This window comes from Lissotriton helveticus, chromosome 9, assembly GCF_964261635.1.
Source record: "Lissotriton helveticus chromosome 9, aLisHel1.1, whole genome shotgun sequence".
In the NCBI taxonomy this organism is placed as follows: Eukaryota; Metazoa; Chordata; class Amphibia; order Caudata; family Salamandridae; genus Lissotriton; species Lissotriton helveticus.
Genome location: NC_136070.1, coordinates 926,173,411 through 926,192,020, shown reverse-complemented (window position 1 = coordinate 926,192,020; position 18,610 = coordinate 926,173,411). Strand labels below are relative to the sequence as shown.

General features: G+C 47.3%; 1 protein-coding gene across 5 annotated transcripts in view; it reads right to left on the bottom strand.

The window, feature by feature from the left end:
- LOC144782015 (adenosine deaminase domain-containing protein 2-like) overlaps positions 1-18,610 on the bottom strand; it is a 582,918-nt gene that overhangs the window by 285,467 nt on the left and 278,841 nt on the right. Inside the window, exon 5 of one of the 5 annotated variants that reach the window (XM_078661129.1) lies at positions 14-76. The exons of the other annotated variants lie outside the window; for them this stretch is intronic. Within the exon in view, the coding sequence (XP_078517255.1) occupies positions 14-76 (63 nt within the window). The remainder of the gene's footprint in view (positions 1-13; positions 77-18,610) is intronic. 5 annotated transcript variants of the gene reach the window in all.

The window sequence follows — 18,610 nt, the reverse complement described above, 5'->3', positions numbered from 1 at the left end:
ATTGTCTGCTTACCTATGGGAGGCGGTTCAATTGGCTCGTCTTTCTGCCGGACAGATTTGGAACCCAACACCGATTCTCCACCCAAAATCATGAAAGAAAGAAATATCCACAACTTGTAAGGTAACAAAACTAGACCCATTTGCAACAAGATTATACCACCTGCCCTTAAAATTAGAATATGCCATCTGGAAAAAATGGAACTGAATGCAAAAGTACTAAGGGGTACGAGACGGGAAAGAGAATGGGAATAAAAGCTTGGAAACCTCTGAAGACCTCCTCTGCAGGATTTCACTTAAATGGGCCTGCACAATTGTTAGAACAGCATATACTTTCAAAGTGAGTCATTGTCAAAAAGAACTGCTGTGATATTCCAATAAGACCCTTTAAATAGCTAAATCAATCTACCTCTGTGAGTGTATTCACTCTATCGAAAATTAATCTCAGCTTCTCTGAATATAACCTTCAGTCTTTTCTTAATCTGTCATGTTTGAGTAGCAAAGTAACTTTCAGTGTTTTGCCAACACATTAGCATTCTTTTCTTGCTCAAGTTAAAAGCATATTAAGTCATTCAAATTTCAAACATCCGCTATACACAAGTGTTTCCCCACACCCCAACCCCACTCAATGGTTTTTCATTTGGAGCACTAGAAAAAATGGTGACTTTTCTTCATATACAATCTGGTTATCCTAACTACATCTATCCGTTTCATTGGGTTACTATCTTTTGGTCTCCTCTTTCACCATGATAGCCCACACACTACTGGACAAAGATGTTGCCAACCACTACTGCACATTCTAAATTAGTGACCAATTAGTTTGTGCTTAACCACTCTCTAGAAAGCAATGTAACAAAACCTCAGAACTTTTTGAATCAACTGAAAACCTGGACTCTAATTTCCACAGCTAATTGTTTTAAAAAGCTTTAATAGGCTTGCATTTTAGCCAAGATCCTCTTGCTACTTGCAGTAATCAGCATACATTGTTTTTTGTGGATCCATAAAACTTGTTCAAAGACTAAGAAAGTACACAACTGGCGAAGCTTTTTGTAAAGGGAAGTAACAAATGCATCGTTTGTGCTTGTTGCGATTGTGTTAACAAATGTAGGACTTACTTAAATGTAAAAAGACTATCTTCTTTTTTTAACATTTCCCTCATGTTGCTTTTTTGCAACCCACAGACAAATTAATTGGTTTTTATTTTAAGCACCCATTGGCTTGAATGTTAGTTTAAGCATAAATCAAACTCCCCTAAAACCAGCATTGAAATTTCACAGGCTTCAGAGGATATTACAAAAGATTTAGCAAAATTGGTCAGAATTTGACCCACTTATTAGTACAGAACTTTGGTTATTTGTCAGTACTACTGCTGTGTTCATGGTTTTAAATCCAAATTGGAGGAATTAAAGTTTTCTCCAAAATGAAAGCAACTGGACAGGCTCAGTAACTTCCCATGTACGTGCTGTACCAAAACTACATGTTTTGGGTCTCCTTGAACATTGTCAAAAGTCCCCTCAATTCTAAAAACTTCCGTTATGACGCAATGGCGCACCGCTTAGTGATTCTGACATTCGTTGAATACAGGCACGTTTTATGGCATAAATACCCTCTAAAAAACTATTACACATATTTGAGAAATGCAATTATTTACACGTTTTTGGCACACACATCTACAAAAATGATTCGATATATTTCTGAAATACATGGACTTTTGCAGATCTCATTTAAATGTATTGCCCTAACTTTCTAATACATCTTTCTTTCCAGCTGCAAGACAGATGTCTTTCTACAGGAGTCTGAAGATGAGGAAGATCCTTTTGCTGCACCTTACCTATGTATCTTCCAAGGTCTGATGTGAAACTTGGACAATAATAAAAAAAATTCGAAGTGCAATTCATTGTTGTATATTGAAAAATTATTTTTGCAAAGTAACATTGATTGAACAAGGGTGTATTTGTTAATGCAAAATGACTTACCTTAGGCTACCTTGAAAGAAAAACATTCAATACTGAAATAATGTTTAACAAGACAAGATATACATTAATTGAATTAGGTTTAAGGATTATTGCTTTTTAATGTATTTGAAAAAATGCGAAGCACAAATTAGTTAAGGATAAACTCAATCGTTTTAACCTATCTCCAATACATCTGTATCCACCAGCCAACACTTAACTTTTGACGTACAAGTCATCACTGTGGTTTATTTCTTATCCAATTCTAAATATTTATAACGAAAAAAACTATTTTAAACAAAAGGACATACAGGAAAGATCACACATTTGGTAAAGTGCCTGTTGTTAATTGGACAATTTTTGGTGGGAAAGGATGGAAATTGTTAAAAACTAAAGAGAATTTGAGATTTTCGCAAACTATTTTTTTTACAGATCTGAAATTCCCTTGTTACGTGATCTGAAAAGGCTATTTGGGGTACAGCTGCAACATTTTTGTTTTTGGAAGAACCCAATTCCTCAACTGCAGAATTCTACCCCACCTTCATATTCCTTCCTGTTGCTGATGCCACATGAATTATCCAAGACTCAAAAAAGACGCTTCAGAAACATTAAGGGACCCTTGCTGAGCTGTGAGTAATTGAAACACTTCTCGTCTGATGACTTATTGAGTGACGCCACAAAGCACCAACTCCAATAATTGCAAATGTTTTGATTTATATTATACTATCAAGTATTCAAATGGCTGCCCACGCAGACTAAAAACAGAGTTCCATCCTATCACAACCTAGCATTCGGCCAAGGGATGATTACCAACTACCAATCAGCAGCTCTCCTGCTTATTCATGTTCTCAAAGACAAAGAAGGTAGAACCGAGATAGTAGCATCCAAAAGTATCTTTTTTGCAATCATAGTACAACAGATGCTCATTACATCTGAGCAGATTGTTTGCCTGTAGCACTGTAATCTCTTGTGTGAGGTCCCAGAGAGGACAAACACTTATAGTAACCTTTCACACCTATGTTATAGTTCGGTAAGGGTATTTATTTTTCATACTCGTGCTCAACTTAGCCTTCTTTGAAGGGGTTGTTTTGGCACTGTCTCAAATGATTAGCATTCACAATCGGCTGGCTCGGTCTCTTAAGTGCTAGGAGTTTAATCTTTGCATTTAAATATTACCTGCTTCAGTATTATACTATATTCCACTGATATCCTTGGTTCTTCAGGGTGGCTTGGCTTCTTTTGGGATGACTGATTTGTCTCTTTCTGACAAATGCTGCAATTCTAGGTCTTTGGGCCTAGCTGCCTTTTCTTGGAGGTACGTTTCTTATTTCACTGTCTATATTTTCATCTTTCACGTCATTGTCTTTTTAATGTATGTCCCGAACACCAATGCAGATTATGATGGTTTTGGTGTTGGAATCTATGCTGCCGAAGACAGAAGCATCGACAACAGAGGCAATGGTACTAGGAATAGCATAGGATCTTAGCCTTGGTAAGGCTGATATTGCTGAGGTAAAGCAGGTCACAGATGGCCATAAAGTAGGTGACATGAGGTCATTAGAAATAGGAAAAGGCTCATGGGATTACAAAGAGTAGACAGACAACTTTGAGGAAGGGGCTCTCCTGCCTGTAATTCTCAGTACCTTTCTAATAGTGGGCTTGTGTGCCAGAATTTTTGATGAAGGGATAGTTTCTGATGTCACTTGAGTTAACAGCTCGATTTCTCTCTCTGCATCAAATTAACCCCCACTCAATTTCACTTATTCCCCATTTTAGTTAAAGGAATTAAAAAAGAATAATCAATATAAAGCATCAAAACCAAGTGGTAGACACTGATATGTCTCAGCAACAAGATTCTCTTAAACAAGTATTACGAATTGCCTTTCTAATAGGAAAGGGCTGTTGAATAAGCAATAGTTTCTTACCAGTAACTCCTGTTCTCTCATAGGGGAATTTCCAAGATCGTCATAAATCCGTAAATAATCCCACATACGTGCGGGGACCACAGAGCACATCATTATATATATTAAGAGTAGAATTTTGCCTTTCTCCAGGAAGCCACGCTAAGACACTTAAGAGATAGAAAATGCAGCCTATACACATAGGCTATATTGGCTAAATTCTTCATCATGAAGTTGTAAAAAGGGCCAGCACAATGTATTTGCGTACAATTCTATATGTTTTTGCAAACAGCATACATCTCCCTCACAAATCCCTTTTTATGATTGAGATGAAGGAGGACAGAGTAGTCTCATAGGCTGTCATTATATGGCTAAAAATAAAAAATAAAAGACTGTGCCTTTAAGAAACCAGGGACCACAAGTATCCCCTCATGCTCAGCAGGCGGAAGTTACTTCAGTTCTTTATGAAGGAGATGTGTGAACAGATGTAGAATGTATGGATACCTCTGTCCCCTCCACCGGGGAGGAGGGAGGATTGCCTACGACTATCATGGAAATTCCCATACGAGAGAACAGGAGTTACAGGTAAGAAACCATTCCTTCTCTCGTAGGCGATTTCCATGTATAGTCAATCACTGAACAGAGTAGCAAGCCCATACTCAGACAGTGCGGTGGCGGACAGAGGATCAACAAGAACATTTAAGCAAAGAGGTTTCTGAGGGGAAGCCTGACCTTCTTGAGCATCTGCTCTAACGTCAGAGTCAAGGCAGTAGGGCTTGGTGAAGGTATGAACTATATTCCAGTTAGTTGATTTGAACATTTCTGGAATAGGGATATTGAGCAGTAATGAGGCTGTAGCCATTTTTCACCCTGGTAGAGTGTGCTTTAGGTTTAGCTGAAAGTGTTTAATTAGCCTTTTCAGAGCAAAACAAAGTGCATGAAACTGTCCATTGTGAAATGGATTGCTTGGAGAGAGCTAACCCTGTTCGGACCTGACTTGATAAAGAATTGGTCCAATTTCCGGATGGCTCTCGATAGAATTTTAGAACTGTTTTCCGATTCAGGGAATGGAGAATTCTTCCCGCTGGAGTAGAGGGATTCTGAAAGAATGTTGGTAATGCGGTTTTTCTGGTTGACATGGAAGTGCGAAACAACCTTAGGGAAGAAGTTTGGGTGAGTCTCATAACCACTTTGGTAGTATGAAATACAGTGTATGGTTCATGAGAGCAGAATGCTTGGATCTTGCTAACCCTGCGAGAAGATGTTATCGCCACAAGGAAATGCGATTTTCCAAGAAAAGTGTTGGAGCGATGCCTTGTGTATGGGCTTGAAGGGGTCCTGCATAAGGCGTGAAATTAATAAATTAAGCTCCCATGGAAGGGAGCCTGACGGGGAGATAAAACCTTCTTCAAACCCTCTAGGAAATTCTTGATGACAGGGATTCTGAAAAAACCGGTTGTGAAGGACATTTTCTGTAGGCAGCAAAAGCTGCCAGGTAAACCTTTATAGGAAAGAATTGCAAGCCAGATTTTGCTGAACAGAGTAAATGTGGGAGAATGTCATTTTCCTGGCAAGTGATAGGATTGTCGTTCTTAGATGAACACTATATGCAAAACCTCTTCCATTAGAAAGCATATGTGGAAGACCACTTAGCTTCTTTGAGGATCTCCATGCAGTCCTGCAGAAGATTTAAATATCCATACTGCCAAATTCAAAGAGGAGAGATTGGGGCGTACGATCTGGCCTCCGAATTTCGTCAGTAGGTCTGGTCTGCATGGCAGCTTCAGATGTGGAAGGACGGACAGACTTGCGAAGGAGGTCTGTGACCCACCATTGACCTGGCCACTCCGGAGCTATGAGGATCATCTTGGTTGTGGACTGGGAAAACTTGATGAGTACTGCTGGATTCATGGGAAATCAGTGGAAAACTGTAGAGAAATTTGCTGGACTGGTTGATCCATAGGGCATTCCCCGCAGAGTTCCTGGCTAGAAGTACCGCAATGCAAAGCTTTGACATTTGCTGTTTTCTGCAGTGGCAAACAAGCTGACAGCCGGAGCGCCCCACAACTGAAAGATGTTTTGGATGACATCATTGTTTAACCCCTTCCACGCTAATGACAAAGCCAGCTCGTCACGGGCGTTACCTGCGCTGCGCGCATGACGAGCTGGCTTTGTCATGTAAAGTGTGATTTATGAACCTTCAGCGCACAGCGGGAAAACCCGCTAGCGCTGTAGTGGTTAAGACCCACTAGTTTTATTCTTCCAGGAGAGTGCTGAGGGAGTCTGCTGGAGTATTCTGGACCCCGTGAAGGTGAGTTGCAGATTGTAAAGTAGGTGGCTAGAAGCCACTTCCAGATTGTCTAGGCCTCTTCTGAGAAGGGCCTGGACCTCGTCCCTCCCTGCTTGTGGAGGTAGTACAAGTTGGTAGTGTTGTCTGTCTGAACAAACACGGAGTGGGATCTGAACAACAGATGAAATACCTTCAGGGTCAGATGGACTATGCGCATATCGAGGAGATTGCTCTGATATTTCAAGTCTCGCTGCGACCATTTGCCCTGGATTTGGAGGTGGTCAATGTGGGCTTCCTATCCCAGTAGTGAGGCATCAGTAACTAAGTTTTGAGGAGGAATCTCCTGATGAAAAGGGGTACCTTGAAGGAGATTGGTTGAAGAACATCATCATTTCAGGGATAGCTTCGCATGAAAGGAGAGTTTTATTCTGTCTTGCCAATTGCCTGTCAGTTGGTCCCACTGATCCTTGAGACATTGCTGTAATGGTTGCATGTGGAGACAGGCATTCAGTGCGAGAAAGATGCCATCGAACAGAGGAGGGAGTATACTGTTCTCACAATTGGATGAGAAGCTTTAAGGAGAGTGACACTTCTGAAGGATCGATAAAGGTCTCTCGTCCGAAGGACACACTTTTGCGTCAATGCAGGCTCCTGGATAGTGTACAGTTTGAACTGGGACAGAGGTCGATTTTTTGTGGTTGACATGAACGCATAACCTTATTAGGAGATCACAAGTCCATTTGTAATGCAGCTGAGCTTCCCGAGACGTGGACGCCTTAATTAGCCAATCATCTGGATATGGGTAGAATAATATCCTGGGCCTCCTGAGATGGGCAGCCACTTCTGTCATGCACTTGGGAGAATGCCCTGGGTGCTGAAGTCAGGCCAATTGAAGTATTTGGTATTGATAATGGGCATGCCCCACTACAAACCTCAAGATCTTTCAATGCTTTCTGGCGATTGGTATATGAAAGTAAATGTCTTGAAGGTTGATGGAACAGAGCTAACACCTCCTTTTGTAATTGGGGATAATGTTGGTGTAATGCCAGGGGGGGGGGGCGTGGCTTGGCGCCGAGGAAGGAGGTCGCCTGATCGCCGAGCTCCGTGATCGAGCCCTCATTAATCCTGTATTACCCGTCCAAAGACCCCTATCTCCCCTTGAATGGCGGGGGGAGGGGACCCCCTGCATCGATGTAATAAAGAGCCACTCGAATGACCCTGGGGACCCGAGGAGGATCGTCGGCGGGCTGACCGGGGGACCTCCGGGGACGCACTCAAAATGACGCCTCTGAGGAAGCACTGAGACCCCGAGTGGCCAAGACTGCGAAGAGACCTGTGGGCCCCTGAACTCCTTGATCACAACACCAGAGCTCAGAGACATCGACCACGGGACGGCAGGACATCGGAGGAGCCACACTGCAGAACTGAAGAGTGCGGGCAATCGGCGCTATAACGTCGCCGGCTGTGGCTGCGGGGGTCGGGCGGTTAAATCATACCCCCCGGGACCCATCGGAGGCAGCGGCGCTGTGCCTGAGAGACCATTGGAGTGCGGCGCAGGATCGACCCCGAGGACACTGAGCCCTACCTGGGCATCGGCGGTGAGAATTGCGGGCTGCCCTCCCCTCCCCCGAGCTGTTGCCCGAACCAGAGTGCGAGAGGAGTCTCGGGATTCCCCCGAGGGGAGGCTTGATCTGCTCCCTGGTGCGCCCTCAACTAGGGCGTGCGGCTCCGGGCTGGAGCACCGCGGGGTGCCGTGCGGGGCCTCCCTGGACCCCCCCCCAGATCCTTACTGGATACGGGGAATCCTCGGAGGGGACGGACCTGGTGGGGCTCCGCTACACCGGAGGGACCCTGGACGTGGATATCTGCTCAGCGCTCCAGCCGCGACGGGAGGGTACTGAGCGTGGGGGCGATGCCGCGGGACCTCCTCGGACCCCCTGAGGCCCCCGCTGATATCACTCCGTTTGCTAAAGGGGCGCACCTGGAGGGGGCTTCGCTGTGCCGAGGAGACCCCATGCTGCGCGACCCGAGGCCTCGCTAAGAAGCGCTCACAGCCTGAGACTGTCAGTGCCCAGAACTCGGGGACCCAGACGTGAGCGGCGCTCTCCCTGGGTCTCCCCCCGACTTTGCGGCAGTGGGGAGTGGACGCTACACTCTAGGATACCTTGCAGCGACTACAGAAGGGAAATCGGAGACTGTGGAGGATGCGCCACGATATAACCCCACAGAGGTGACACTCTGTGGACAAGCGGCGTAGCCCTGCGACTATGCTCCCGAGGGCTACCCGGGCACCGCGCGTGAGAAGATGAAGAATGTCCCGGTGGTCCATAAGGGCAGTGAACAGCGACACACGGTGCCGACGAGTGCACTGGAGCCCTTGTTCCTCCAAGTGAGAACGGAGAGGGATCACATTACAGTGAATCTGCGGCTGAGAGTATAGTGGTCTTGCTCTTGTGATGTTGTGTGATACACGCGGATGATCCCTTCCTCCTATCCCCCAGGGCACATGACAGCTGACCTACTACTGAGACTCCAAAAGGTGAGCGAGCACGACACTACTGAAGGGTAGGGCCCTGCCGGAGATTGCAGCAAGGGATAGCAGACTGCTGGGTTGGACTCGGGGGACACACGCCGACTGGCCTGAAGCGAGGTCGATCCGGGATAGGCGTTGCACCGATATCTGGCCGATTGTTGTGCCCACATGCGGAGCTAGACTAACCATCGCATAACGCTAGAACTGTCCTGCTACTTGTGTCTCGACACACTATCACGGCACGGTTCACCCTACCCTGTACTGCTACAGCTGATACCCAAATGGGTGAGACCCTGGTGACTGCCTCAGAGTTGCTTTACCACGCTGCTTCTGGTGGACCCTACGCACAACGCGCCTGGATGGCAACTTGACCAAGCGCTGAAGTGCAGACTCGAGAGCGCCAGTTTGTGCGGAGTGCCCTGACTCTGGCCCACATCTCCCTATCCACTACCAGGGTGGCGGACAATACATGCCCACCATGGGAAAGCCTAAAGGGAACAAAAGTGGTGCCCAACCTACATCAGATACTGAGGCGTCGGAAAAAGGAGACCACAATGACCCCGGGCCCTCGCGAGACCCTCAACTACAACTGGACAAAATCCTGACCGCGATAGCGGACTCCCGCACGGTGCTTCAACAGGACATTGCGCAGGTGGCTACAGGTCTGGGAATACTGCGGGCCGATCATAGGGTTAAGCTAGTGGAGGATACAATACAAACTCTTGAACCGGTGCAAAAAGACCTCACATCCACCATGTCCAACGTGCTAGACCGCATAGATGCGCTGGAGCGAAGGGCTGAGGAGGACGAAGGGCGTAATCGCCGGAACAATATCCGGATAGTAGGCCTGCCGGAGAAGGTGGAGGGGCGGGATATGGTCCGCTACCTTGAAGACTGGCTTCAGACAGTGGTGGCGACGGAAGGTCTATCCCCTTTCTACACGCTGGAGCAGGCACATAGGGTGCCGGCCAAGCCGCCGCAGCATGGTCGTCCCCCACGCCCGGTAGTGGCAAGACTGTTACATTACCGGGACAGAGATTTGCTGCTCCAGAATGCACGAGCGAACTGACCCTTTCAGGTGGAGTACAGTAAAATCAATATTTTCCCGGATTACACCTATGAAACGCAACGCCGGCGGACCTCTTTCCTGGCAGTCAAAAGAGAACTGAGAGCTGAGGGCCTGCAATACTCCCTACTCTTCCCAGCTAGGCTACGAGTAATTGTGGATGATGCCACTAGGTTCTTTGATACTCCAGATGATGCCTGTGCCTGGCTTGAACTATACAAATCCGGTAAAGACGTCCTCGACCAACGACCAAGACTGGGACCCAAAGGATTGCCACAACGGAAATCGCGGCGGATCCGCAATAGGCAGAGAGGAATGAGAAGACCGTCACTATCGGAGACAATGGTGGAACGACAGGGGGTCCTGGAGGTGGTGACTGCCTTATCGGGACCGCAGGGCTCTCTGTCGCAGGAAGAGGCGGAATCAGGAAAAGGCGACGATCATTCGGACACTGAACGCTCAGAGTCAGACAGTGTACATCTGCCTGTGGTGACTCCGGCGACGGCGGAGGGAATGTTGGATGAAGGCTAGAAGCACCCGGTGAGCTGTATGGGTTCGGTGTATAGACTTTGACGGACAGCTTGCTATGGCTATGGGAGGGAGTGCTCGATTATGTGCGGGAGATGGGGGGGGGGTTATTGAGATGTTTTATTGTTTGGGGCTCGATCAATCAGCAAGGAGCCTGGGGTTTGAGTGGCTGCCCGCTGGCGACCAACCCTCCCTTACTGCCCTTAAGGCACACCCACAGTGGCTACTGCTGGGTTAGTCAAATGTTGTCATTTGGGAATGTTTGGATGGGAGCTAGATGGAGGTTGCTAGGTCCTGTTCTGAGGGGGAAGGGGGCCTGGGTTGTTTTGGGTTGTTGGAGGGAGGGCTCATCATCGATGTTGACGTATTACCACGCTCAGGGCGCCAAAGGAGCGGTAGTGGAGGGCTGCACAGGGCACTGTGGGATACTGGGTGATCTGACTAATTCGGGATGTATAACCTGGAATGTGAGGGGGCTTCATACCAGGGCGTGTCGCCACAAAAATTCATGCCCACTTAATATGTAGGGGAGTACAGGTCGCATTACTTCAGGAAACACACTTGACAAAGACGGAAGGAATAGCATTACAGCGCAGATGGAGGGGCCAAGTATATAATACCACATATTCAGCGTTTTCTAGAGGCGTTTTAATCTGGGTCAGAGCTAGGGTCCCGTTTCAGTTAACCAAGCAAACCATAGATCCAGAGGGACGGTTTGTAGCGATAGCGGGGAAGTTACGAGGTAAGGACATGGCCTATTGCAGTGTCTATGCACCCAATGTTGATCAGCTGACCTTCCTGGCGAAGCTGTCTGGGTCCTTAGCGCAATTTCTAGTGGGGCCTTTGCTGATGGGAGGTGACTTCAACTCTGTCCTGGACATCTCACTTGATAGATCGCACCCCCTTCTGGCGGACTCTCCGACACACCGTATGGCCAGAGGCAGAAGGGAATGGCAAGCGAGATGGGGCCTGATAGATGCCTGGCGCGTACAGCACCCACAGGACAGAGATTACTCCTATTATTCAAGTATGCATGAGCTCCATGTGCGGTTAGATGCAGTATTATGCTCCCCAACTCTAATGCCGGCGATCTTGCGAACTGAATACCTGACGAGAACAGTGTCGGATCATAATCCTTTATTGATTGCTATGCAGTGGTTCCCCAGCGCTTCCTGTGTCCCCACTTGGAAGCTACGCCCAGAAACGCTGGAGGACCTCCTTTTTCGTGCTGCACTTGAGGAGAGAATTACACAGTACTTTGAGGATAATGCTGGTACGACCGAGACAAGGGCGACAGAGTGGGGCTCCTTCAAGGTAGTCATAAGGGGGTTTTGTATAGGGACATATGTAGGGGTGCGGAAAGTACTCCTGGATGACCTAGATAAGGCTGATAAGAAACTCCGCGAAGTAGAACTCTTAAGACCTGGTCACCCCGAACTCCAAGACCGGGTTAGTGGGGCAAAAGAGGCGGTGGCAGTGGAAACAGAGCGCTTGCGCAGCTTCGACTATAAAGCTTATACAGCCAGAACCCACGCAGAGGGCGATAAATTCGGGACCCTGCTAGCTTGGCTTGCCAATCCCACGAAGAGAGGCTCCCCTATAGTATCAATGCGCACAGCAGACGGAGCTGAGGTTTACAACCAGACGGAGATTCTACAGTGCTTCACGGGATATTATGAAACCCTATACAAAAGAACATTAACAACTGGCACTCCGAACATGGACGCCTTTCTAAAAGGACTCTGCTTCCCTGAATTGGATTCCGATCAGGCGAAGGACCTAGGCAAAGATATCGAGCTAGTGGAAATACGACGCGCCATAAAACACATGGCGCACAACAAAACTCCAGGACTAGACAGGCTACATAGAATTTTACGGAAAATACACTGACCTTCTAGCGCCTAGACTGCTGGAGGTCTATAAGGAAGCAAAACAAGTGGGGCGGTTGCCACGAACCATGCGGGAAGCGCTGGTAATACCATTATTGAAACCAGGGAGAGAGAGCGGAGACGTCGGATCGTACAGACCTCTGTCGATGCTAACCACTGATTATAAAATTCTAAGCAGCATCTTAGCATCTCGCCTGTTGGAACACATGACTACACTGGTCCATTAGGACCAAGCTGGATTTATTCCAACGCGAAATACGGCCACGAATATACGCCGATTGCTGCGACTACTAGAAAGAGACCATCTTGGGGCCCGACACCCAATGATACTATCGGTGGACATAGAGAAGGCGTTTGACAGCCTCGAATGGGAATATCTTTATACAGTGCTAAGACGCTTCGGAGTGGGGGAGGATTACCTGAGATGGACAACAGTCCTCTACGCTTCAGCGATGGCAAGAGTAAAAACGGGCACGCTGATATCGCCACAATACTCGGTGGAAAGGGGCACGAGACAGGGATGCTCACTGTCGCCATTATGGTTTGCTTTAGCAGTAGAACCTCTTGCGATGTCAATCCGGACGGGAGACCACTATAGGGGATTACAAAGCAGGATTGGGCACCAAACATATCGCTATACGCGGATGACCTCCTGCTCTTCCTCGAAGACGCTGATGAGGCTATGTTGAATGCTGAAGCTCTACTAACGAGCTTTGGCAAGATATCCGGTTTGAAAGTGAACTGGTCCAAGACATGCTTGTTCCCCGTGCGTCAGGGTGAGACCCAACCTTCCACGATTAGAACGATGCGATGGGATCCCAGCTGCCTGAAATATTTAGGTGTGCACATTTACCACACGACAACGGACTTATTGGAGGGTAATATTGGCCGGGGCCTCAGAGCACTGAAGAGTAGCATGACCTTTTGGGCCACTCTCCCCTGGTCGGTGGCGGGCCGAATAGCACTACTGAAAGTGGTGGCGCTCCCAAGGCTCCTTTATTACTTCAGGACATTGCCAGTATGGATACCCACTGCTACCTTCCGACTCCTAAAGTCCATGATAATATCCTTCCTCTGGGGGGCGGGACGGCCAAGAGTAGCATTAACAACCCTACTGAGACCTAAGGTGGAGGGGGGGCTGGCGGTCCCCGATTTTGAACTATACTATTTGGCAGCACGACTGCAGATCTACACACAGGAGATAGCACGAGAATTCAGGGGACCGGAACATAAAAGGGGCTTAGGTACACCTCGCCATGTCCTTTCTTTTATAGCACTGCAGCAGAAATTGGACCTTCGAGATCTGACACAGGAAGAAAAAACGATTAGGTTGTGTTGGAATCGCTCACAACGGAGGGCGAACGTATTGCACCCATATGCCCCCGAAATTCCACTAGGGATGCTAACGGCGCTACCGCATGGTGGTGATTGGTCGCAGCTCCAAAACTGGGAGGAGGCAGGAATCCAGGTGCTGGGCGGACTTATATGAGGATGGAGCTTTATTGCCGTATCCGACACTCCTAGAAAGGTTCGACCTACCCAGAGGGGGCTTTCTGCTGCATGCAGCACTGACGCGAGCAATACAGAAGCATTGGAGGGAGGGATCGACAGAGCCGAGGACAACAATGGCTTGCCAGTATGCTATGATGGCGGCGGGAACTTTCAAGGCGGTCACGTGCCTCTACTCCAGAATGATCAATGAGGGGCTGCCACCTCTGGAGGTGTTGAAGGCAAAGTGGGAAATTGATATAGGGAAAGATATCCCCGAGACGGCATGGGCGCAGATAATGCGGAGGTCCTGGAAGAGTACGCGCATCGCAAGATTCCAACTGGTGCACTTCTATATCCTCCACCGAGCATACCTGACGCCAGGCAAGATCAAAAAATACTTTGGTATAGACTCTGCAGCGTGCCCCAGATGTAGGAGAGTGAGTAGAATTAGATCACATGCTTTGGACATGCCCAAACTTGCACTTTATTGGAAGGAGGTGGGAGACACTCTGAATACGATAACAGAAAGGGGCTTAAAATTTGACATGGCTGTGGGTGTCCTACACTGGTTCCCCAATACCCCCAGGACCAAGATCACAAGTAAGTTTATAGATATGGGGCTCATACTAGCAAAGCGAGAAATCACACGACACTGGAAGGCAGTGGCGGGACCTAATGGCACTAGGTGGAAAAACGAGTTTCTTAAGTGGGCTAATGGCGAAAGTGTGCTGCGATTGCAGACTGCGCGAAGGCAACGCAATGACAAGGCATTAGAAGCAGCTCAGGCGTGGAACGCATTGATGCAATCACTGCGCGACTATGGTGCACATGGTGACACGGCTGATTAGCAGCGAGATTGGAGGGCACCCCCCGAGACATAACGGGTACATCACACGGAACACCACCTATTAGCTCCTATGCGCATAGCTTATCACGACTGGAACTAACGCTAATGCATCGATGATGGGGATCCGGGGAGGAGGGAGGGTCATGGGGGAAGGCGTTAGGTTCCTGGGCGGGAGCACACTGGGGCCGGCCTTTACTGGTTTTTACATTCCTGACCAGGATTACATCCCGGCTCATTACCTGAAACTGTAACTATGGGGGTTTATATCGGGAGCTTAGACAGCATAGGAAATGTAACTGATTTTGTATGTTGTGTGAAATAAAACCCAATAAAAATTGTCTAAAAAAAAAAATGTTGGTGTAATGCCAGAATCTGAAACTTTTCTCGCCGGATACACTTGTTGGCTGTTTTGAGGTAGAGAATGGGTCCAAATTCATACCTGGAATAAATGCCTGTACCTCGTTGTTGGTGAGGAACACGTTCCACTGCCAGCTTTTAAGGATGCTGACCTCCGCACGCAACAGTGGGAGTTGGAAACTGGATGGTTTCGGAGGTATGGATGGTGGAGGACTGGTTAACTTCAGACAATATCAATTGCGAACAACATTCAGTACCCAGGCATCTTGCTTTATGCTTTGCCACTGTGCCAGATGCTTCCTCCCACCGGAGTGGGTAACAGAAGGGGGGGAGGGGGGAGGAGGTAGGGAGGGGGACGAGTCATGATGTCATGATGAGTCACCCGGAAGGGTGCTTGCCCCTTGAGAAGTTGCTGAGTAGCTCTCCATCTAGGCTGCCTTCATTGGTATGATTGGTAGGAACGTTGGGGCTGTTGTGCACTGCTTTGCTGGCTGCCCGATACTAGTGAGGGATTTGAACCCTCTTGGAACAGAAGCGACGTTGGTATGATTGGAAAGATTTCCTCTGTTCCCAGGGTCTCTCTAAGCCGAGTGCCTTTAGGGTGTCCATTTCCGTCTTCATCCATGCAATCTCATAGTTGGCAGGACTTCCAAATAGAGTGGTACCAGAGAATTGCAGATTTAATATTCTTTGCTGTGATTCTGGCTTGAGAGATGTTAGGCGAAGCCACAAGTGCCTTCTAAGAACGATGCTGTGGCCGTACCCGTGCGCTGCTAATAAGGAAGAGTCTGCTGCAGCACTAATAACCTGATTCCAGACATTAATCCCTCATTCAGGATTTCCATGAAGTCTTCCCTCTTCTCTTTAGGGAGATGTTATGCAAACTAATTCATGGATTTCCACAGTGTCCTGTCGTATCTGCCTTGAAAAGCAAAGGCGCTTACTGCTTTCATGGTGGTTGCTGCCGCACCGCACACTTAATGGCCCACAGAGTCCAACTTCCGACTCTTATCAGGAGGTACTGTTGAAGTGGGGGTAGTGGCATGTCGTTTCTGTGACTTCACCACAATCACGGAGTCTGATGTAAGATCTGTGTGGAGAAAGCAGGATCTTGATCCGGAGGGTGGTATTTCTTTTGAAGCCTGAATGGTGCCATCTTAACCGCATCCTTGCGGCACATTTTCCCTTGCTGTGCTGGAATATGCAAAAACCCATTATTCATGACGAGCTGGGCTCGTCATGAGCGTGCAAGGAGGCTACCTCATGACGAGCCCAGCTCGTCATGAGCGTCGAAGGGGTTAACAGAGGCTGGTGTCAGGAAGAGGTCAAGGAGACCTGGTACTAGAGGCAGCAGGTCTTGATGCGGACCTGTGTTGTAGAGTCTCAGAAATGACTGATGTCAGTGTTGGAGTCGACGTAGGGATGTTAAGTCTGGTCGCTCCCCTTACGAGGACTTCTTGAAATGTGGTAACATCATCCACCAGTGATATACTTGGAGGTGTAGAGTCTGAAAGTGTTGGGGAATAACGTCCAGTAGAAGTGGCGGGCGTGTCCGTATGATGTCTCAACCGAGAAATGTGAATGATTATGATGGGAGTGCCTACAAGAGGTAGAAGTGCGCCTTGAGCAGTGACTATGGCGTTTAAAATGATAGCGTGACCGGGCATGAGATCTGGGTCTTGCAGTGACTGATGCTGGTGGAGGTGGAGGCGGTGGAGGAGGAGATGAAACTGGTGGTGAAGAAGATGGCTGGACCCCTGATGATGGGGAATATGTTCTAGAGTACTCCAAATCTAGGGAGGAGTAGAGGATTCTTGGGTTTTTTAGTGCCTCCTGTAGCCTGGCCACAGAAAGTTCTTGATGAACCTAGGCATTCACCTGCTTGTCGACTGTGAACTCAGACAGCAACTCAACATTGGAGTGTGCCTCAACGTCAATTTTTGCTGCTTGCTCGACGATGACCTGGATCTCGACGGCAAATGTCTTGATTGCCTTGTAGACTATGGACTCCTCGAAATCGAGCGAGGCCTGCGGGTCGACGGAGTAGTTCGAAGTCGTTAGTCCTGGTCTAGACACTGATGTGCGGCATTTGCTCAACGTCAAATTGTGGCTAGACAGCAAACAGGTCAATGCCGTACCGTTCCCAGACTTCGATGCTCCTCACGTCGACTGGGACCAATGCGTTTTTGTGCTGTTTTCTTCCTGGCACGCCCTCCAGAGACAGATGATAGAGCCTTGGTAGAGGTGTGACCCTCTCCTCACCCTGAGGTCCCACTTTCAGACAGCGTCTGTCGTCTTCGCTCCTTTGTACCATTAAGGCGAATCTGCTCTTGGTCTTTAAGGGTGCATCATGAAAAGGTCCTGCAGTGTTGTTAAGACTCAGGAACATGATCTTCTGGGAGGCAGAGTATACACACATCCTGAGGGTTTGTCTTGCCCTTTTTTCTCATGCAGGCTGGGCATTTGACAAATAAATGCCACAAAATGTCTCTAAATTCTGTCAGAAAAAAATAAAAAATTCAGGGACAGACAACAGACGTCAGTGAAAAGATTGTCACCAAAATTCAGTAAATAATTTTGAAGGGAAAAGCCCAAATTTGCCAAGCTCCAGGGTCCTGTCACCAGAAGCCAGAGAAACAAGAACTGAAGTATCTGCCATCTGCTGAGCATGATGGGATATTGGAGATCCCTGGGTTCTTAAAGGCAAATTCTCTTATTTTTTACCATAAAATGACAGCCTATGAGGATACTCTTGTTGTCCTCCTTCATCTGGATCATAAAAAGGGGTTTGTGAGGGAGATTTATGCTGTTTGCAAAAAACAACTTGAAATTGTACACAAAATACACGGCGCTGGTCGTTTTTTCAACTTGATGATGAAGAATTCGGCCATTATAGCCTATGTATAAAGGATGCATTATCTGTCTCTTTCTTAAGTGACTTTGTAGGGCTGCCTGAAGAAATACAAAATTCTACACTTACGAAGATACATAGTGAAGAAATGCTCCGGTGTCTCTGTAAGTGGGAGGGACTATTCAGTGATTATGACTATCATGGAAAACCCCTCTGAGAGAAGTTTAATACTCTCTGGCAACAAGTTCCACAGGGACATTGTGATGACCAGGAACAATTTTACTCTGTTTTCATCTGAAAATAATAAGTTAGTACTAATAAATGTTTTGCACATGATCTTAAGTCTTTTTAGTGAGTAGCGTGCAACATTTTGCTTCAGATACACAAGAACCTTCCCAAATAATGCTTTGTGTATCCAGGTTAATGTCTTCTATTTAATGCTAGAAGCCTTTGGCAAATGATGCAAATTTCAGTGACCGCCAATATAGGATATAAAGAAAATTAATTTAAAAAAATCTGTCCCGGTATTCTCATGTTATCCTTGACTGCAACTCCAGAGATTCCCATAAGCAAACAGTGATGGTCTGTGCTATAGTTTTCAGTCAATGATCTGTATCAATGAGCAAAAACTCTGCTTTACAGACATGTAATGTTAACCGCTCGCATTTGTCCACCTTCACTATTATCAACAGGTCTTCATTATAACCTGTGGAAAGATGGTAGTGCATGGGGTGGCTGCGTAGTTTTGGAAATTAACCTTGGCTACTTTGTAAATGATGTGATGACTGGGCCTACATATTAGAGAAGAGGGGTGTTGGACTCGGCCCTTTTTCCCTAAAAAAAATTCGCTTTTTCCCCTAGCCTTTTACCATGTGTGAGAAAATGCCTGCTGCACAATGGCATGTGCA